The sequence below is a fragment of the Myzus persicae genome, unplaced genomic scaffold (genome assembly GCF_001856785.1).
Source record: "Myzus persicae strain clone G006 unplaced genomic scaffold, MPER_G0061.0, whole genome shotgun sequence".
NCBI classification, from domain to species: domain Eukaryota; kingdom Metazoa; phylum Arthropoda; class Insecta; order Hemiptera; family Aphididae; genus Myzus; species Myzus persicae.
In genome coordinates this window covers 359,292-382,846 of record NW_019102520.1, presented here as the reverse complement: position 1 = coordinate 382,846, position 23,555 = coordinate 359,292, and the positions used below count along the sequence as shown (strand labels likewise).

General features: G+C 29.5%; 3 protein-coding genes across 3 annotated transcripts in view; 1 reads left to right on the top strand and 2 right to left on the bottom strand.

Moving 5' to 3' along the window:
* Nucleotides 1-759: 759 nt before the first annotated feature.
* Nucleotides 760-6,906, bottom strand: LOC111032387. The gene is made up of 3 exons (XM_022312687.1): nucleotides 6,679-6,906; nucleotides 2,335-2,563; nucleotides 760-1,230 (listed from the first exon to the last, which is right to left on the bottom strand). Exons 1-3 carry the CDS (start codon nucleotides 6,814-6,816, stop codon nucleotides 854-856), a joined length of 744 nt encoding a protein of 247 aa, XP_022168379.1. The 5' UTR covers nucleotides 6,817-6,906; the 3' UTR covers nucleotides 760-853.
* An 8,433-nt stretch (nucleotides 6,907-15,339) lies between these two features.
* The window catches only part of LOC111032385 (anosmin-1), a 24,714-nt gene continuing 16,498 nt past the window's right edge, over nucleotides 15,340-23,555 (bottom strand). Inside the window, exons 5-7 of the mRNA XM_022312685.1 lie at nucleotides 17,713-17,842; nucleotides 16,593-16,789; nucleotides 15,340-15,672 (exon numbers count right to left, since the gene is read on the bottom strand). Of these exons, the coding sequence (XP_022168377.1) occupies nucleotides 15,553-15,672; nucleotides 16,593-16,789; nucleotides 17,713-17,842 (447 nt within the window). The 3' untranslated portion in view covers nucleotides 15,340-15,552. The remainder of the gene's footprint in view (nucleotides 15,673-16,592; nucleotides 16,790-17,712; nucleotides 17,843-23,555) is intronic.
* LOC111032386 (UPF0746 protein DDB_G0281095-like) lies at nucleotides 17,863-22,442 on the top strand. The gene is made up of 2 exons (XM_022312686.1): nucleotides 17,863-18,108; nucleotides 20,693-22,442. Exons 1-2 carry the CDS (start codon nucleotides 18,067-18,069, stop codon nucleotides 21,302-21,304), a joined length of 654 nt encoding a protein of 217 aa, XP_022168378.1. The 5' UTR covers nucleotides 17,863-18,066; the 3' UTR covers nucleotides 21,305-22,442.

The window sequence follows — 23,555 nt, the reverse complement described above, 5'->3', positions numbered from 1 at the left end:
CGAAAAAATTCATTTCACCACAATACGATGGACTTCAGACGGTAAACTATTACATAATAACAAATCATAATATATGATATAAAACGATATCGATGAACATTACGAATAATTATTACGAGCGCCTAGACGTACTGGATTGTAAAAAAGAAAAACCGGCAGCCAGTGTTATATTAGCCATAGGTATAGTTATTATATTTTTATTCGTCGAGATAGTATACATTCCTAATAAAAAATATATATATATGTATATAATTTTGTACACTGCCGCGACAAGATCATTGTCGTTATAGATGCGAACCAACGATACGCATGTATATAAATAATTACATTATATTCAAATATTGCTCGGATAACGTTTCAAGCGGTCTAATTATTTTCATTACAATGAAAGAGAGACACAAGCGTCATAAATAATTCAAATTTTCAGGCTAGCCGGTGAAAACTAAAAGTAATAATAATGTGTTTGCATTTGAAAGAATGTATAATTGCACGTTGAGGTTAGCCTAACCTATATACCTACCTACCTGATATTGTTAATAAAATATGCAACTATATTATACAGCAGTGGATTACTGCGCGAGGCCGAAAAAAAATATGTTCTCGTCTCGGAGAAACGAAGAGTTTGAAAAGTATAAGTTCTCGGCGTCTGTGAATTCTAAATGTTATTATGCCGACGACACGCGACGATTAACTGTAAAAAAAAAAAACAAAAAAACAAAAACGCACGTTTTTAAGTACAAATTAATAATAATGCAAATGTCTAGGCACAGATAGTAATAATATAACATTATTTAATTTTACCAAAATATGTTTAAGTGAATCGATATCGACGATATAACATAATGCAATATTATCAGTTATTATTTAAATCGCTATCGATTTCGATTTTCTGCTTATTTCCGCGGTCGTTGTGCAGCATGGGGTGCTTGAAATTGTTACTTCCGGTTCCGGTTTTCTTGTCGCCGGCCGCTACCGTTTTTGTACCGTAGTACAGCGGGATGACGGCGGGACTGCAATCGTCCTGCACCATGGGAAAATTGTACTCAAGTTGGACGCCGTACTTGGGCAGTTTGTCGTGTACGTAACTGCGTACGTTTACCGGCACAGTCCTGTTCCTGGACAACAGGATACTGGACAGATACCGCGGGCTGGACGGTTTCTCAGCGCAGTGCAAAAGCACCGCCCACGTGTCCTTACAGTCCAGCACGAACGTGTTGTAAACGCCTTCGTCTAGAAAATCGCATAGTGGTCGTCTTTGAGTTATAATTATTACAGTCACTTTAAAAATGTAATTCGTCTGCGATTGCAAAAATAAAAAGTTGCTTTGACGTGAACAAACGGAATTAGTTATTTAATTACTAATACTAACCAATACTTAATTATTGGCTTACTTACAATTCACAATCATTTTATCTCTAACATAGGCGCAAGTGCAGCACAACTGGGAAAAGATATTTTGATTTTAAAAATATTATTTATTTATATTATTCTGAGCTATATAGTCACCACAAATCGACATTTACCAACTTCCGTGAATTTCTTCAAATGTTATATGCTAATTAAAAATTGTAATGTAGTCGATTTGTGTCCCTTTTATGATTATAAAACAACGTTAAATTAAATTTGCTTATTTCCAATATAGGATTGCGTATAGTACCTATGTTGCAAAAATAAGTACCTTGGCCCTCAGTGTCTATTATATGTTCCATACATGGCGGATTGGTTGTAAGCGAGCTACCGATAAAATCTCTGTGGGCCGCTTAAAGTTTTGGCCGGTCGTGTGATTGTGGGTGAAAATAAATTCATGTTTGAAATACTATTAGCTACCTGTGATATCGTAACAGTTTTAGACGTAATTTTGGACCAGTGAACATTTAAATGTAACTCTTATAGAATCAAAAATCTCGATGGGCCGATACATACCAATTCGGCACTAGGTACGATAATTCAAAACTATATACAGCTCTAAGTTTTGACTAAATATCAACTTTAACTGTATAGTAGGTATATGTACTATTATTATGTTGTTCTTGTTCATTTTCTATTCTGATCTATTTTTCGTTTTCTGAACTAAGCGACTATTAAACAATAATGCAGTGTATCACAAAATTTCTCTATTCAGCTCTTTCACCTATAATCTTTTGAAAAGGAAACGAATCTGTGTGTCTTAATAATTTATCTCCTCGTACCGTCTATATGTTACTTGAAATGTTTGATTTGGTGTCAAATAAATATTACTATTATATCATTATCGTTATGTAACACTAAATCGTTCCAAACGGATGTAATAAAATACTCTATTTATCAATTATGTAATATCGTAATGTGCCATACACGGTGTTTCCATGTGAACCCAATGACCGGGAAGTTCGAAGCTTGGTATATTCCACGTGATGTTGCCGGTCAGCATCTCGTTGTCCGGGTCGTCCGCGTAGCTGTACGTAAAGTCCATGGAAATCTCCGGCGTGTCCGGCGATAGATTGAACGTCGACCTCATGCACCTGTAGATCTCCACCTCTTCGGAACTCGCGTAGTACTCAATCACGTTCCACGGACCTTTAATCTGAAAATCCGATTTCGTTTCATTTACATTGTAAGCAAATCGTAGTATACTGATCGTGCATATATTATTTCGACATATAGGTAGGTATTATTAATATAGACGTAACGATACATATTTTCTGTACATTACTACATTATAATATATTATATATCACGTGAGTACGTGACAGTCGGTGCAATGATCGTATTACACCCCGCTGAACGCATGTATTATTGGTAATGGTAGTATCGACGCGTTTGGATGGGGGGGGGGGGGAGGGTTACTACATTTTAGCAAATACTTAACACTTGTTTTTTCAATCAGCGGTAAATCAAAACAATCGCAGTTCTCGTTTTATAACTAGTTATCATATACTATATAGTACCTACTGTTTTATTAAAAGCAAATTTATTGATCACACATCATATTTGTCACGCCGTCGCGAGGATTACTGCAGTGTTTAATAATAATAGAGAGCGTGACTACAAAATAACGTTAATAGATAACGCAATCAAACATATACGTAGGCATACAATAGTTGCTATGAAAACTATATTATAGGAACCTTAGTATCCCATACACAAATGTATTATCGTTTTAATTCAGAATTGCAATTCGTTAGAAAGGATTGAGGTGTACGGATTGTTTTGGAAAATACATAAAAGTAAAAGGCTGATAAAGATATGAACTAAAAATATGTAGAGGAATAATTACCAACAGACCCTCTCCACACTTTGACCAATGTGCACTATATACGAGTATGGCTACGATGGTAAAAAACTTTATCATTTGACTGCACACGCCATAATAACTAACGGCTGTATGAACATCTGAATATCAAATAACGTTTTTTGTAGGAACATATTATTGGTACACACGTACATCACATGTATTTTGAATGTGTATGCACATATTATTATTGTGGATTATTTATATTGAATAAAATGATTTTATAATAAAATATACAAAAAATCGTATTCAAAATTATTTTTGCTTGTGACCCTCCTAAATTTAGGTATTTTAACCGATTTATAAGACACTTGTACGAGTGTGAACTTAATACATATTCTTAAAAAAATGAAAATCGAATTTAATACTATACCCTATCTTCTGATATTGTATTAGTACCTACTTTCTGTCTCGCATAAATCGGGGTTTTTTTTTATATAACAGTTGTTTTTATTGTTTAAATGATTTGCAATTGCCTAAACTGAATTAATCGCAAATAGAGTACAAACAAACCACATGTGGGGAAAACATATGCACTATAGTATTACACCATAAAATCGATCGTGTCTTCCTGTTAGTCGAGAAGCTAGGTACTTAATCATGAAGCTTAAGTTCAAACTTATTCCTTGGGACTTATACTTAAACTTCCTAAAATATAAAAGTGTTCTTAACATTCAAATCACACAATTTCTTTAATAGTTATTTACAATTAAATTCGCTACGAGTAACAGCAAGTGTCAGATGTGTGTAGTACTGTAGTTGATACTTAAAAAAAAACAATAGCATTAATCAGTGTATACTTACTTGAAATATTCAATTGTTTACTACCTACATTGAAAAATTACAGTAAATTATTTAATCATAACGATGATTTACTGACAATACTTTAAACCAGATGAGTGAATGATGACTAAAACTGTATATTTAAATATTTTAGATTCTGAGTGGTGCAATAAATTAATATTATATCGATTTTATAATAATATATATATATTTTTGTTTTTGGCTTTTGTCACTTTTTGGATCAAAAAAAATTTAGAAAAACTGACATTTTTACGCAAAACCAGTTTTCAACATAACCGATTTTTTTATTTTATGGTTATTAAAATATACCTACAGATAATTGAAATGTTCACCATTTTATACTCTCTTAACAACCCTCGTGGTGGACAGTTTGCCTTAATAAAGTTGTGATTATACATCATATTATGTGTATATCGTATATATTAACATTTTCTATACGTATTATAATTTCATAATATTTTGACATTTTTTGAGCTATGCGCAATTTTCAATATTTTTTTATAAATATCGATAAAAATCACCAAAATCATGAATTTGCAAACAATTTTGTAGCTGATAGTGAAAAATATTATTTTTGAAAACTTAAACTTTTACGTGGACTATTATATTTTATGCACACAATTACACTTTCGGAACATTTAGATAAAATGTATGGTATTTCCTATTATGTTATAGCACAAAGTTCTTCACACTTTTCTGTGTTAAGAGGACGTCGTATTACATATTATTATGTTGTCTACTAAAGCATGATATATTCCAAAACATACGTCCAGCAGATCCGACTTTGTATTGTTACTTGTTAGCTTAAATATTACTCTAATATTATTATTTATATATTCACTCCGAATTAGCCCATTATCAAACTTAATCATTAATCATTAGTAGTAAAATGAATGACTATTATATTAGTATAATAGCAATAGAAAATATATGTCATAACATAAACTAAGGCTGGCCGACGTCTTCGCTCAAAATCGTTTTTGTATATTTCGTTTGGTCTATTAATTTATCATTGAATTCAAATGTAACTCATACATTACAGTGTCTTACTCAATAGTCAATGATGAGGTATACTCGACACCTACTGTTCAGCAGATTGGTTACCTTTTTTGTTTACATATAACGATTAGTGGTTACAGTACAGCCCATTGTAAAATGAATTTATGAAATATTTTATTTAAAACACTATTATTAATGATCAATTAATTGATAAAAATAACAAATACTTTTTAAAACGTGCCAACTATGAAGCTTAATTAAATTACTAATATAGTATTGAAGTTTAATATCTATATAGTAATCATAACACACGATTTAAAATGTGAATATTTTTCCTCAATCCATAATTGATTGAATACTCCGAAAAATAAAATGTTATATAATATTAACTTAATTAAAGTAATAATTATTTTAAACAGATAATATCCTTAAATCGTAACTATTAACCACTGAACAATATTAATTGTAAAGTTAAATATGTATATAAATATAAATAACATAGCATAATATAGTTATATAATATATCATGTGCATATACATAAATAACATAGTGTAATATAGTTATATAATATAGTATGTACTATATGTATATAGATAATAAATATATAACTTTGAAGTATAAGAAATTATACACACATATATAAAAATAATTAACTGTATAAAATAAAAAATTGAATAAAACAAACTAATTGTTGTAACTAACGTCGTTCAGAATGTAAAACGTATACCATTATTCAACCATACTAACCATACTCCGATCTATAATCGTATTAAACTTCATATGGGCACATGGATAATTACAAATTTGCTACCTAATCTACACAAGTTCAATTTAGGACTCACCAGAGTCCCTCGTGTACCTTCTCAAACTGCAGTAACTGGTAGAGAATCTTGTGACTTATTTCACTTGCTATTCAACTCTCTCTCTTTCAATAAACTCAATTTAAAAATAATAATGTTCTTCTCATTGGACTAACTTCTCCTAGGTATGTCGATGGTTTACCCCCCTCGAATAGTGTCATCCTAATTTAAAACGTCCTTAAAAAATTTTTCCAAGGTTAGTTTTCACTCAGATTTTAAAATTTAATTACTATGGCCTTTACACTCACTACATATGATTATTATTTATTGTATATTATGTTCACTATTGTTCCTTATATAATTTCTGTTAGTATTTTATTAAATCAAACAATTGTTTTCACTCTTTTTATTTGTATCATATTATTTCTTATTTCATTGTGCCTGTAAACATAACTATAAAGACAATAGTTTTGACTAAATAAAATATTTTGAAGTCCGTTTCACTCTGGCATCGATATAATAATCATTTGGAAAATAAAATAAATAACAAATCAAATAGTGCACAGTCCACACAATAAATTATATGAATATTAATTAATAATATATGCGTGATTTACGGTAGGAGAATGAAATAAAGTTTTTTTTATAATAGTCGCGCTTAGACACATTTATAAAATGTAAAAGCTTGGACGAGTATTATTATCGTTACCACTTACTGTACTTATATATATTTTGTTCTACATAACTATATTAATTATTAGTATTAATATGTATATTAACACATAATTGAATATAGTTCTTACTGCGTCTAGATCACAATTGCTTCTGGCCCTGACTTCTGGACACTTCTCGTCGTTTTTCGGTAACTTATAACACGACGTCGAGTGGCTGAAACCGAAAATAATGCAAAATAAAACTTTTACCACTTTAAAACACGCCATAATAATATTATACGACGATGAATAAAATGCACTTGTTAAATTGTATAATTCGTGAAAAAACTGGTTCAACAACGCCGAACGTGTCGCCGTGGTGGTACATATCATGTTTTATCAGTTATCTCCCGATATCCGGTATTCAAATGCGCACAATAATAGTTGTAAATAATAACGTCGTTTCGATAAATACAAATATTTATCATATTTATCAGTTTATCACTGTGTCCACATAACAATTTCGACATTTCGTGTATACGCGATCAAAGTTTTCGGTTGCACCGATAGTAATATGTCATAATTTCTCAACAACAGTTCTGAAATATGTATAGGTGCACGTTGACCTAGTTTTTGCAGTGCCTTAAAATGAGAACTGGAAACGAACAGGATGAAATTAATGGTATTTGTCTATGAATATTATTGGTGTGTGTGTGTGTGTGTGTGTGTGTGTGTGTGTGTGTATGTTATTTTTTCGGGAGGCCTCTTTAAAAAAAAAACTGGTTCTGCGTTGACCATTAATTGGAATACTCGTTTAGAGCACCGGAATTGCTGTGATTTTTTTATTTAAAGTTTATTCCAGCTCATTGATATCGTAGTCGGACACCTCTGAAATACCCATTGTATTATTTATAATAATTCATTGTTATTGTTCAGTTTCAGTTTAATATTTCAATATTTGTCTCCACCGGTAGTGCTGCACGCTTTATCTGCTGCACCGCGGATCCCAAAGACAATAACATACAACGAATTTCGTAATGTCATGTACATTTTATTATTATATTATTTATATAACCTATGTATATTTCCTGTTCTGTACCTAAACCTCGAATGTATTACCTAATTGTATTCAAAGGGCACCACCCGTTAATTGTTAATAAATAAATGAATATCACTTTACTACGTTGCGCTGCGCTGATAGGCTCGAGGAAAAATTACAGATACTCGCAAATGTGTTTGTGTGTGTGTCTCGGAGAAAGCACAAAACGTTTAAAAAGTGTGTGTGTGTGTGTGTGTGTGTGTACATAAGACGTTTTATTATATGATGGTAGTCCCCGAATAATATATATATATATATATATGAGCACATAACATCGCGGACAAGAGGTCACGACAAAGATGTAGACAAGACGTAGTCTCATCAATTCGAGATTGTTACGAAAATGTATACCTAATAATATACAATAATTGATGGCGGTGGTAACAGCTGTTATCATTATCATTATGTTTGATAATTGGAGATGCATAATATGCTTGTAAAATTGTGATAATATTTTTGCAATAATATATTTTTATAGTTTTAATCATTTATTGTTATTATGAAACATTGAAACGTATGCTGATCACAGATTACTTCCGGAAATCCTTTAAAATTATTGCAGCAGTGCAGCACCATAAAATTAAGTTATGTGTCAATGTATAGGTACACGTTTTTTTTTTTTTTTCATCATCAAGACAGCAATATGATAGATGTTTTATTTGAAATTGATTTTCAGGTATATAGTTTAATATTTGATTGTTTTTGCAATGTTATTTTTCGAAAAACTGAAATAAAAGATGAAAAAAAAGATATTTGTACTACTTAATATATTAAAAGCATCTATAAATGACAAACATTGTTTAAGGTACACCATTATATCTAATACAAATACTAAATAGGTATCTATATCTACTGTTATTGATAAAGTCACGGTAATTGTCTATACTTCGAAACTTCCAGCAATATAACTAATGTTAGTAGACAATTTTCAAATCCCTATGATTAGCAATACTCTAGTTAGCAATACGACTAGGTCACGAAAAAATAAATGTTTTAATTGTATATTATATGAAATCATATATCATATATCAAAGTGCCATGATTTAATGAATAAAATTACAAATCGTGATGTTGTTGTAACACTGAAGATGTTATGTAAACCAAGTGATGTATGTTTTATGCAAAATTATAGGGAACAAAGCAGATCAAGAGATAAAACATTTTTGTTTACAATATTTTATGGCTTAAAAGTACTCATTATTAAGTTAACTATATGGTAATCGTTGATTTTAATTGCAATGACATTAAATTGAAATGGCATTGATGAGATAAGCATAAACTAGGGATTCTGTTTTCTGGAGTAGGTTCCTAGTAGATATCTAACTAATATTAATATGTAAAATTTAATAAGTACTAAGAATACTCATGTTATATTTTAACTACCTAACGTTTTGAATTTTATTACGAAAATCAAAAGTCAAGATATTCGTTTTAGCTTGTGCAACTTAAACATAAAATATTAAATACAGATAGAAAATAAATAAGTTCTCCTCAAAACAATTTTTTTTTTACGACTCGTAAAATTTAAAATAACAACAATTATTCTACGTACCACTCTCCACTGATCACTGTCATGTCCTACTAAGTTTTTAAATGGATATTTGTATGTTTGGCAGTTCATTTTGTTCAACTGAAAATTTTAGTAGTATTTTAACTTAAAATATTGTTAAATCTACAAACAATAAAATATTTATTGACAATCGAATATGCTAACATTTTTGTCACTAAAAAAACGATGAGTTCATACAGTGTATAATAATAAATAAGTGTCTAATTAATGAGCCGATTTGTTTAATAATATATTAATTCATCATTATATACTTATACCATATAATATATATTATATTAAATAGACTTAATGTAAAAATATTTTTTCATTCAAGTTGCCTAGACGTATTTTAAGGGAAGTGGCCAAACTACTACAATTATGTCCCACTTTCTCAATGATTCTACTAAGGATGCAAGAATGTTCCGAGTAATTTGTCCTCTTTCTTTTTTACTAAAATTGTATTTAAGCTAAATTACATGTTAACAACAACTAGATAAATATTTAGTAAACAGAATCAGTTAAACTAATCATCATATTTGTTTAATGTGATTACGTTAATTGGTTTTTATTAATTTTTAAGCATAAAATATGTTTTTGTTAATAGGCTGTCGTTTTTAATCTAAAATTCATCTTTAGAAATCAAAATCATAATTTTATAAAAAAAATATATTTATTGTTAGAATCAATAATTGTTATTTAAGTATAAGTATAGCCAGAACATTTATTAACAAAAGTTTTTTTTAAATATAAACAAATCGTAATAATAATAATTATATTTTTATCCTATATTGAATAATCACAACACACCAATATAAAAATATCTAATAATATTGGTAAGTAAGTACTAAACTAATATTTAGAATAAAATAATAAATAAAATATAATATGATACTATGATTGGCACAGTAAAAATCGTACCTGCAAAATTTCAGCTTTAATTTGAAATTTAATATGATTGCCCTGATTTAGTATTTTACACGAGCGATTTAATCGATGCTAAATGTAATGCTTTCAATAATTTTTTTCATACCTCGTAAAAATAAAATTGTGTATTTTAAGTAATAATAATATGATAAAGGCATGACATTGATAGTTTAGGTTAGGTATCATACTACCATCACACAAAAATCGATCTAGTACTGACAATAAGTCTGGTATTTTACAAATTCTTTATCCATATACGAGTAGTTATTCTGAGCTAAAAAAGTATAATTATGGTTGCTAACTAAAAGTGATGTGAATATGAAGTGTGTACGCTGATAGTAAAAAGTGATTCTTTGTATAAAATAATGGGCATAAAAATGTAAAAACAGTGATTGTTACAAACAACCTGAACAATATTACAGTTTGAATTAAAATGTTTATTTTGAATTAAAGTAAAAAATAAATGGAACAGTTAAAATCGTTTTTTTCTAATTATTACCTACCTAAAACAATTTAAAAATCACATTTTTTTTTAGCTAGATATATTCCAAGATGACTAGAGTTCTGGATACATCCAAAAATATAGGTATCTGTTGAGTTATGGGCAGCTATAGTAATTTTCTCATACATAGAAATATTGTACATTATTATATTATATATTTATAAACTATACTTATATACATACATTGCATTGTTGAAACGCTAATGCAATTCATTAAAGCATATTATTATTTTTCTGTAAACATGTTCCAAAAGCGGTCAACAAAGGTGTACCTATACAAAGATGTTTAGACGTATCTGTCGTGTTATCATTGTTTACGATTATAACTTAAAGCCTATGCATAGGTGATTCCGAACTTCTTAAAGTCGATTATATAAATTATTTATTTAATTTTAGAACCATAAAGTGTGTTCCACTTTCGTATATAAGCATGATCGTATCAATATGCAGTGCTTTTCCCATAATTGTTTTTGTTTTTTTTTTTATACGAATAAAATACGTCGAATTTAAAATGAACAACTAATAGAAATATTACAATATTATAACTAAATCTAATTTCAAAGCACAAAAATATTCTAAGGAAAAGTGAATTCTTTTTAGTTCATCGTGATTATAGACACATTCGTAACATATATTTTTTATTCATGAATGTGGACCATAGGTAATAGGTAGTTATAATAATATATACAGTGGCAACTGGCATGAATATCGTAGATAAACAACTTTGCTTAGTTTATATTCTCTTTTTCGGTCGGTTCGAAATTGTTTATAATTTATAACTCCACATTATTTTTCGTTTAATTTAAAATAACATATTTTACAATGCATACAGAACATATTAACATAAAATATAACATGATATATTATATAAATTCGAATTTGGTCACCGTATAGTTATTATTTTTTATCACCGGTTGTTATTAAACACCATTTAAAAACTATACAATATATTATATCCTCATTATTCAGAATTTAAATTAAACTGAAAAAAAATATTTATAACCCACAGCTGTGTATTTCAAACACACGTGCGACCTACTGTACTTAAAGACCTAAAAATTAATACTTTACCACGACAATTTAGACATATATTTTATAAGCATCAAGCAAATTATACGTAGGGAACTTGCAAAAAATTAAAAATTGCAAACATGAACAATTTACTATATAGTAAAAATAATATGATCTGTCGATGTCAACGTATAGGGGCCTGATTTGGATAAGCCCAAAAAAGGTCAAGTGCAATTAGTCCAATACAAAATAATCTGAAAAAATTAAACGTTGTGGTTAAAACTGTAGAACCGTAGATTGTAGGGACTTGAAGTTTTCCCCAAATATTCATACTAGCATTTATAATATATCACTTTCAAAATATTTTGGATCTTTTTCTAAAGATAACTTAAAAAAAATTTGACATTTTTCAGATTTTCTTTTAACTTATGTCCGTCATACATAAATATACGTATATGATCATTAATCGATAAGTGATAACATTTTTTTTTCAATCAATCGTCCTTACAATTTAATACAACGTTTCTTATAAATTATTCTATTCTTACACATAGGTAATTAAATATATAAAAAATACAAAGTTTCAATTTTTTTATTAGCGTTAGAGCTCAAATTTTAATAAAAATCGTCATAATCACGATAGTTTCAAATTATTTTCTAGTTCAAACTGCACAGCAATTTAAATTTGAATACTCGAGATTTGATAATTTTATACACGATTCATCGTAATTTCGTTTTTATTTTAATTTAAAAAAAGTTTTTCGTAAAGCCTCATACATTTTTATCAGTGATTGATGTACACAATTTGACGACATTGGAAAATAAAGGATTCAAACTATTTTTGGTGTCATAATGTTACTATTTAGCATATTATACTGTATAATTATAAATTATATTATACTAACATGATATAAGGCAATTAAATTCAATATAACTTAAAAGGCGATGGAAGAGTTGGACATTATCTATGTACCCAGTACTCAGTAGGTTATTCATTGGACTTGTGGTGGATATAGTGGATTAAAGAATAGCGCTAAATATCTGCCCGACCAATTTGAACTTTGGAATGTATTAGAAATAGGAGGGTAATCGTTTTTGCCGGATAAGAGATTGTTTAGGAACTTGAAATATTGTAACTAAAAACTTGGGTCTTAATAGCTTGAAAGTGTAGCAAAAAATTTGCTCATAGGTTTTTCTTATACAACTATTACCTACCTAAACAATATCGAAAATACATATGCACAAATGTCTTTTTTGATTTCTAAACATATGTTTCTATAGCCTTACATCCCCGTTGTGTCAGTCCATTAATTAATTACCACTTACCAGTACATGCTACTTAGTTACGATTGCTGATGTAGAGATGTTTATTTATTGTCCGTAGTTACTGTACATGGCCACATAGGTACATTGTATATGGAAATATGGAGTTTTCATTTTTTGCATATTTGCATTGTTTTAAAATATGTCTGGAAACCGGAAATTTAACACGCTCGCAGATTTAGCTTTCCTTACTTGTTTATTTTTATGCTTAGTAATTTGGTTTCAAATGTTAACGAAATCGGATATTTAAACGAAAAACAACGATTTTAGTTAGAGACACGAGACTTTTTGATTTTTTCCATCACTTACTCTATAGTATTATTATTATTACCTATTAATTATCCATAAATAGACAATGATATTTTCAATAAAATAATGTAACGTACTGTATTACTAATGGAAAAATATATAAAATATCTTTATAGAAATATAGGATGACAGACCGTCTACGTTCAAAATCGTTTTCATATGCAATGATAATGTTATATCATAACATTCATTACATCAATTACAGTAACCTACACAATTACGATGTGCAAAGATAGTTTCCAGTCTTTTTTTTAAATGTATACGTTGTCTTGCATTTTAATTAGGTAGGTATTATAGTTTGTAACATTTCGATTTATCGATTTGTATGAAATATCTACGTTAAAATAATATTTATACGAATATTAAGAACGCCGTTCAAACAAAGATCAGAGTTTAGTTATTGTGACCAATAATATGTAAACAAGCTAGTAGATTAAACATTTGAAGATTTCTTATGGATTAAAATTAAAACAAAATCAATATAAGTTTTTCATAGTAGGTATGTTGTTGCTCTCTAGTAGATAAATGTCCAACTACATACAACTTGTTATTAATTTATACATTCTACATTACTAGGTTGCAGCATGAATAGGATCATTAAAATACTTGATTCGCTGTCATATAAGTAGTATAATATTAATAAAATATATTTAAATCCTAGTCAATGTCCGGGTTAACTTAATAAAGGTTTCCTTTTAAAAAAAGTCATTTTTAAGTTATGGTTTTTTTAGTTTACAGTTAGAACAGTTTATTGGAGGATAAGTAAAATGTTCTTCTACAAATTAATCGTCGATGATTTGTTTACCGAATTTAGGTCTAATTTGTCTACATTCTATTTTATTACTTCTTTGTCTTTGAGAACGTTTTCTAGTAGGTTGTTAAAAAGTTACAAAAGTTACACTTTTGTTCCACCGACTCATTGCAAAAAATGTAACAAATAATATTTTAACGATGCAACACAAATTACTCAGTTGCATTAGTGTCTCGCAAGACACTTACACTTACTCCTTGAATATAAATTATATTGCATTAACACAATATGAGATACATGATTTTTTGTGATAACTTCTAATTAGTAGTAGTATTTGTGTTGTTTGATAAATTGAGTACACCAGGAATACGGCGTTTACAATAATTCAAACAATCAAACATCAAAAATATTATTTTACTTGAAATTAATATCTTCGTTAATGAATACTAAGCCATCAACAATCAATGTAAAATTTAATGAGTATTTTTTTTTTGTTCTCCCCATCATAGCGCTGTAAATAAAGTAAAATCATACAACAAAAATTATTTCTCACTTGTTTCCTTGAAAATATAATTATTTGTGATGATGTGATATTTTATCATATAGACGCGATAGTCTATGTGCTTCATAAAAAATGATTAAATATTTCAAGTAAAATTTGAAAGGGTTTGAATAATTTTTATAATTTGTGTTCAAATTAAAATTACATACAATTACCATTGAATAAAAAAAACTTAATGCTATTACTAATTACTACATAGAATATACATTATACATACAAAGTATACTTACACTTAAATATTATGATAAAAGAATACAAAAAAATAAATGTATAAAAAAAGCATAAGAAGTTGCAAAGTTACAAATATTTTACCGAGTACAGAATAAATTAAATAAGTTGATGAAAATTTGTCTTTGCAGAACATTTAACCAGAAATTATTAAATCTTCGATTGTCAATATTGTCTGCAGTGGAACAGAAAAGAATTTGATTTAATTACGTTATTATTAATATCATTATCAAACACACATAATGTATTGTGTAAGCCAAAATCAGAAATCGTATATTGGAATTATAAATAAAAAATACAAAAATACAAAAAAAGTCTACGCTTTACAGTATAAACCTAAACATTCATTTAAATACAAATTAATGCTAAATGTAAAATAATTATGAGTAAGTAGGTGCCTATATTATAAGTTGACGATTTTATCAACTTTATATACCTATTTTCGAATGTAAACATATTATAAACACATAGAAAAAAAATCTGTCATAGATAACTTCTATAATAATAGTAGATAGGTAGTCTTAACATTTTTCAAATATAATGTCTTCAAAAGTATAAATTATTAAACCTTAGAGAATTAACACTTCATTCATAATAATCAACATAATATAGTATATTATATAAATATAAAAGTGTCCACATGCAAGAATATTGCTATTTTTCTATAGTTTCTATATTTTATTAATTCAATACTATTTATGTTCTTATTTTTCTAGAAAGTACGAATAAAGTAACATTTGTATAAGTATTTCAATTTTCGAAGCTTCTATAAGGTAGGTGTAGCAAAATTAAATGAACCCACGTATTTGGATCCATTGAATGTAGTTGAAACTGTGATTAAATACTCGCAATGTGGTTTTAATGAAAATAAATCAAAATACGGCACCTAAAACAATATTACACGACAGTTAATAATTAGAAATATAACTAGGTAAATAGGTAATTAACGTTTGATAATAGGTATTGTGTTAGAAAATGAGAAAACATAAATTTAAATAAATTTACATGTATATAATATTGCACATGACATATAATATTATGTGCGTGTGCAGGTATATGAATTAAAAATAAATAATTGAATGATAATTTAGTAAACGGTAATACAAATTATAAATTAAATAAAATCTGTTTTATTTTTTATTATTGTTAAAAAGAAATGCTTTGTATAATATTTTAGATTAGTATAAGTACTGCTGACAATAAAGTCGATATACTATATTATAAGTTATAACATTGGTTCTCAATCTGGCTGACACGGACCCAGCATAATGGTGACGTAAGATATCCACGAAAAAAAAGAGAATTATTAATTTTTTTGGTTAAAATTGAATTATTGCCACCGTCAAGTAATCGCCACCAACAGAGCAACGGAACGACCTAATAATAAATATAATACGTAGTATTATGTTCATTATTATTTAAAAAAAAAAAATTTAATTTTTTAATTTGTCCATTTAAAGTAGTGTTTATTGAACCCTGCAATTCAATTAAAGTGTATGATTATCATTTTTCTGAGTACTGTATTTTTTTCCAATTCAATGTAAAACACTCACACGACTTTTAAAATGTACAATTTAAATTTTATAATGTATTTATGTTAAGGCGACAAAGTGTTGAATAATATAGTGGCTAAGAGTGATGTGAGACTGATAAGGTCGAGAACCACTGCTATATAAGAATATAAAATATTAAAATGTATATTCCGTAATAACATATTACTTGTTAATGTATAATAAATATTATGTATATTATTATTATTTGATATCAAAAGACAACAGGGTCCAACTAAAAAAATAATTCACTTACTCGAGTTCTTGCTCTTAATGGCTTGCTCTCATCGTGGCAATCTTTTGAAGACCACGACAAAGTGTAATGGAATTTCTTTAATGTCATAGTAACTGGTCTCCAAGATAGTCTAGCGTTAATTAAATTACGGCTGTCAGGATTGCCTATAACTACAATTTTAAGTCCCGTGATTTGTTTAGAATTTAATATTTTTTTTCCTGAAACGATAAATCAAAAACTGTTATTCAATATTAATATTATAATAAAATCATTTTTTAATTTATTATGCTTGAAAGATATTAATTATTGAGTCTAACCTCTAATTACAAGTCTTAATGAATCAATTTAAATTCAAAATATTTCAAATATTCATTGAGAACTGAGAGGTATATAACTATATAATGTTATATAAAACCAGAAATTCCTAATTATTTTTATTGGATTTCAACAAATCGTTACAAGTATTCAACACATGATGGACCTATTTAATGCATTTTCATTTTAGAAAACTACGTACGGAAAATATCGAAGATCTAAGAAACTGCATTTTTGTTCTAATACATTGAGAATATTTTTTAATTAATGGTTCTACTAATATTTGCACACTTGAACTATCGATAAAATGTAGGAACACAATACAATTTAAGCAGTTGCTATTAAAATAAACAAAATTTTTTTTTCGATCGATCGAAAAAAACAGATGAGAATAAATAAAAATATAATTTAGGAGACAATAAACCATAAAGGTGATTGATATTTGTGAACAGGGTAGTATTGCTGCACCGTAAAACTCGGCGTACGTTGCTGTAACGCAAGTTAAAGGTACATTTAACCAAACAAAATTACCCATTTAATATCGCCTTGATATTTTGATAATCATCACTTCAACGTTATTTCATAAAATTTAAGTACTAACAGATGTGCATGTAATCATAAAATTCGAGATAAAGTTGGGTTACGAGTTCTTGAGCATTGCGTTCCGACAACAGAACTATAGACCTATGGAGAGTAAAAACAGATTGAAAAATAAAGAAATATTCAATATAATGTCATGCCGATAAACCCTGAATTCTACAAACACATAATAATATTTAAGTGTATAACATGGTTAAATAGGTACATATATTACGTTTTCATTCACCTTTGGTTTTCAGGGTTGTCGAAGCCTTTTGACCGGCGAATCTTTTTCTTCCGAATTCGCTAATGGCTTGCACTTGAAGAAAATATTCGGAATTTGAGTTCAGCTTTTTGATTGTAAACCTCAAAATATCCTAGCCAGAGGGGGAAAAAAAAAAGTATATAATAATGTTTTTCATACAGATAAATGACGTCATCGTGCGACAAAATAATAGTTGCGAAACACCTATCTTGTTACGTGGTCCATTAGGATAAGTCGAGGGTAGTTCTATTGTTATATATTGTTAAATATAATACTGTTCTATTTATAGTGGAGGGATAGTTCACGAGACCTCAGTACATTCATTTCATTCGAACGATGCATGTTGTCTTGGGCAGTATTTCGATTTGGACATTATGCGTAAGTACATTTTTTTAGGTAAATCAATTTATATAAACTGGTTATTTTAATTTCGTTCAATACTATGTAGATCTCAACAATAATTAAATTTACCCCGAAAAAAAAAACTCCGCGTAAATGAACATAAAATATGAGTGCGTAAGTTAAATAATATTATTTGTTTAAATAGAAATCTTTTACTTCCAAAATGTGCTGATTTAAAAATAAATAAAATCTAAAGATGCTAATTTTTTTACCAACATAATATAGTACATATATGAATTTCCTGAATTGAAATATGGGTCTGATATGATGGCATTCTCTATATGGTCAATACTCTGTATACTATGATATATTAAAATTTCGTTCGTACATATTTTGTTCTTTTCTCACTCATAAAAAATTATTATTGAGTTTTCAAAAGAAACTTATAATATTTATGCTATTTTTTAAATGTTTATACAAAGTATATAGGTACGCATAAATATATATTATTTCCATTTACCTATACGATCCTATGATGGGTAAAAATTAAATAATTCTACTTAAAAATGTAAATAGATCATATTATGCTTTTGATAAAAACTATACAATTTTTCCCATTAACTCAAAGTTATTCCAATGTCACATACAGTGCTCTATATTTTTTAACCACAACTGGCAGTAAACGCATTATATGTTTTGATATTTTTGGCGACGGTCTTATCGTACCTTTCGTGTGCGATGAATAAGTTAGTTAAGGTTTTAATTTCACTTCAAGCTTATCGTAATATAAGATGAATAAAAAATTAATGAAATGCCTGTCGGGCAAAAACATAAATAATAATTATAAATCCTAATCAAATATTACCCATGATTTTAACAAACTTAATCTTTTACAGTGAAACGTACGCCTTAGCTTAAAAGAAACAAACAGATATAATTTTTTTTTTTTTTGATACTTAATTTTCTACTTTGTATATTTTAGTTACCTCCCTACTTAAGACAGAGCACTTGTACGTCCCGCTTATTTAATGTCTTTGTCTATCCGTAACCTTTACACATTAGGTACTGAAAGTGTATTCAAGTAATCCAACATTAGACAGAAAATATAAAAGTCAACGAGGTAGAGATTTTGTGATTAGAAATCAACTAGATTTACTTTTTGGAAACTAATAAATATCACATAAATACGATTTTTATATTTTCATCCTTTGTCACATCGCAACATCAAGAGTGTAACAACAAGCAAAAGTTTATAAATAAGGTTATTTATTTTTCGTTTTTACAATGAGCATTTATTTCCATACACTCTGAGCACTGGGACATCGTTATAATAATATAATGTGTGGGATTGTATAGACTAAGACGGTAGATATATGTGGGTGGTAACTTTTTCTTGACAAAACCCATCATGGTATAATGGTTAATGGTCGTATTTTCGGTATTATTCGTTTGAGAGTGTTGGTCGTCAAGCATGCATCAAGTCAATACGGTGAGATGTCTCTGAAATCAATTATAATAGTCTACTTATCTTATGATTCATATGGCGATGAATGACAATTTAAAAAGCGGGACATATATTTAGCCCCCCCTCCCCCACCACTCCCCTTAAAACATCTTTTTATTTAGGAACTTATTTTATGTAAACACATTCATACACATAATATTATAAATGATATAAGAACAGAATACATTAAATTTATAATAGATTTAATGTATTCTGTGATATTATAAATGAGCTTTGTTGTATAATTTCTTAATGCATTTTATGGTAATAATATTGATAACTGTAATAATGTAACACACTAATAAATATTTTAATAGATAGGCATTAGTTATGCTTTAATTTCAACGAGATGTAATAATTATTTTCATTGATATTTTAAAATTCGGACATTATTGTAGTTTTCGCAATGGTATTGGTTATTCCACAAATATTTTTTTTTCATTTATCCACCCCGTGCAGTATATAGTTGACCTATGAAAAAATCATTAGAAAAATGGTCTGCGTCATTTAAACTTGGGTACTTATGGAAATGTCTATTCACTTACATACCCTTAGGTATGATACAATTCAAAAGTTGCCGCTACATAATTCTCTTTATTTTTCACACGACAAAGCTGCTGAAACCCTAGACTTTTGTAAAACTGTCAAAATTGTTATTATTATTTTTGTATTACATTATGACGTGATCAAGAATATGGCAACGTCCAGCCAAGACCCCATCGACAGTCACAAATGTACCCACCCCACCGTGATCATTGTCCGTTCGACCGTTCTTCTCCTTCTGTTCGTACAATTTTTCCTTTCTTCACTTAATTGGTAGGTTATAATAGTGGGCTTACAAGAAATGGTCTCTACTTCGTTAGTTGTCGCCCACCGCGTTCAAATTGTCCGTCTTCTTTGATTCACAGTTTTTCCATTTTACCCTAGTGTCCTCACAATTTTGGTTCGAAATTTATTTAACGACTTCCATGTCGGCCATATTACGTCAGATGATTCCCATGGTGGTAAGCGTCCTTTCTCGGGTCCTTCCCAAGCCGTGTGATCTATGTAATTGCACCCCCTCCCCTCCAATCATACTATTGATGGAATGATATTGTTCGCATGTGAAACCGTCAGGCGTTGGTGTCATGCGTGTCGGTCTCATGTCTGTCGATGGCCAAGAAAGTGAGATGGGAACTGGTGTACGACCCAATGCCGAACGACGAGTCATTCGATCGGTTCGCCGCCGCCGACCACCACGCCACCGTCAAGCTGATACAACAGCGGGACGAGCAACAGCGGCAGCGGGACGAGCAACAGCGGCAGCGGGACGAGCAACAGCGACAGCGGGACGAGCAGCAGCAGCAGTGGCGGTACCGGGACGAGCAGCAGCAACGGCACCATCACCACCACCAGCAGCAGCAACAGAAGCGGGACGAATGGCAGCAGCGGCGCGGCAGCAATAGCGACTCGCGGTACGCCGATAGCGTGTCAGAGGCCTGCAATTGCACAGAAATCCCCAAGGTGTACAACCTGACCAAAAACCACTACCCCAAAGAACTCATGTCGGTTACGTGCAGCGGCAACTGGTGCAAGACGGCCTCGTACCACGTGCCGGTGCTGTTGAAATCGAACACGCAACAGGTGGAAAACCAAGACGACCTGCCTGACGAGCTGCAGCAAAACGTCAATCACTGGAAGTTCGACTCCGTAAGAATCCCGGTCGCCTGCTATTGTTCTATTAAATAAACGACATTTTGTCTGCCTTTGACCTATATATTATAATATACCAAGACGCATAACACGACATTTTCACCGTTCGTTTTATCCTGCATCCCCCGCCTTCTCCTCCTGCTCCTATTTGTCACCGTTCAGTGCTCTATATCTATTACTATACCTTACACAATAGGCAAAGGTGGGCTTGTTAATAAAAAAAATTAATTCATGTTGATTCGAGTGAACTCGAGATCGTTGAGATAGAAGTTAATAGTTGACAAATAATATATATTTAACTTGACTCAGTTTATAATGATAACATGTAACGTTTTTGGTTAATGCGTGAACCGCATAAAAATGGTAATGTGTTATATCTTATTTCTTAAATTATAATAAACAATTTTATTGGACTTTTATCACCAAAATCGTTTGTTTTGTCATCAAGTACACTATAGCTCATAGTCTACACGTACCAATATATTTAACACGTCTATATTTAAATGTCGATTTAATTTTCAAGTTATTATTAAATTGTTTTCTTCATTTCTAGAATCTGGTTAGCGGCCGTATCGATCACAGGCAGTTCGACTTCGCAAACACCCCAGTCGCTTGCTTTTGTTCTCTTAAATAAATACATTATTTTTGTTCGCTTTTGACCCATATTATACCTTCATTATGACAGACCTCATAACACGATATTTTCACCTTTTCGATTTACCCTGCATCCCCAGTGGAGTGGACCAAGACGGCGTTTCAATACGAGCACCGGCCGTCACGACATTTCGAACCCGGCGTGCACTCTCTCTGGGCAGAGACAACTGTCTAGAAAAAGAGTATGGCGAAAACATCTATGAGTGCATTAATTATTTTCATAAATAAATCTTTGCACACGAAAAACAATTCTGATCGGAAACTAGTTGGACAATTAGTCTAGTAATAAACTAATTATTACCTACTATGTATGAATAAAAAGCGAGCAAACGGTCAGAATGAAGAGTTGGAGTTGTAAACCAACCTTCGGGTAGAAAAAAAATGTATAACGTATATTTCGTTTTACATACATTTATATTGCTATTATAGTAACTCATTTTACTATTATAAGTAGTACGAGGTATGAATAGGCAATACCTTGCAATTAGTGAAATATAATATTATTAAATATAAATATTTCAAGTCCCAAGAAATGTTTTGAAATAATTGATTACAGATTAAAATCATTAATCGAAATTTAAACTTTAATTGTCTATAAATAAATTGGTAATAATATATTTTTAGATGTAAGAATTGCTTATTGCTTACAAGACACCTTGAATTAAATTTGCAAGCCGAAGCTATAAAAAATAAACATTTAATATATTTTTGTTTTTAATTCAATATGAATATATGCATAATCTATGAAGGACATTTTATTAAACTTCCAAGCTCATTGACCAAGTGTTATTTATTTTGTCCATATGTATGAAAAAAAAACTAAAAATGTCGTAAATTTAAAATTTCTAGGTTTATAGAATGGTCTAAAGAACAAAAATTAAAAATAGTCTAAATATTTTGAAAGTTGTACCATATACAAAAAATGCTTTCATAAATATTTGCCAAATTTAAATTATCATCATAAATTCGTTTTCGAATTACAAAAAAAAACAAGAAAATCGAATTTGTCAAAAACTGATTTTGCGTTAAAATTTCGTTTACCTTTATTTTTATTTTTTTGTTTTTTTCCTACAATTATTAATACAAATACTGGAATTTTTCTACTCCTGAACCCCACAATGACGAACTAGATCCAATTTCTATCAAAATAGATACTGAAATGGAAGATCAAAGCGTTTTTATTGCTCCAAAAAGTGACGACAGACACAAAAAAAAACACACACACGTCAGTGTAAAATCATTCATCGGTCCACTAAGAATCTATCAAAAAAAAAAAATATATATAGTAGCTAGAGTAGCTAGCAGTGGTTTGTTTACTAACACTTTGTATTATATTATTACGAATTATGATAATATTATTATTGGTTTATATGTATCGCAGTATCTCATGTATGGGAAATACAATTATAATTCTCTCAAACACTACCGCGTTGTGGGCGTACGATTCTTAAGTAGTCACCTATTAGAGATTATTGTATCGTCGACGTTATACGCGTACAACGAGAACAGCAGAACACAATACAACATTTATTATGGTTATTGTAAGTCTTAGGTATGAAGTATATTTATATATTATGCGACGTAACAATATGGTAATCGGCTGCGTAACCAAAATTATTAAATGGGGGGGGGG

What these genes read in the sequence shown, in the direction of transcription:
- LOC111032387 (XM_022312687.1), bottom strand. Translation starts at nt 6,816, where the DNA reads ATGGCGTGTTTTAAAGTGGTAAAAGTTTTATTTTGCATTATTTTCGGT. An exon ending in GCAATTGTGATCTAGACGCA is followed by an intron (nt 2,564 to 6,678) that starts GTAAGAACTATA and finishes TCGGATTTTCAG; the next exon opens with ATTAAAGGTCCGTGGAACGT. An exon ending in GGTTCACATGGAAACACCGT is followed by an intron (nt 1,231 to 2,334) that starts GTATGGCACATT and finishes GCGATTTTCTAG; the next exon opens with ACGAAGGCGTTTACAACACG.
- LOC111032386 (XM_022312686.1), top strand. Translation starts at nt 18,067, where the DNA reads ATGCATGTTGTCTTGGGCAGTATTTCGATTTGGACATTATGC. An exon ending in TTTCGATTTGGACATTATGC is followed by an intron (nt 18,109 to 20,692) that starts GTAAGTACATTT and finishes TGAAACCGTCAG; the next exon opens with GCGTTGGTGTCATGCGTGTC.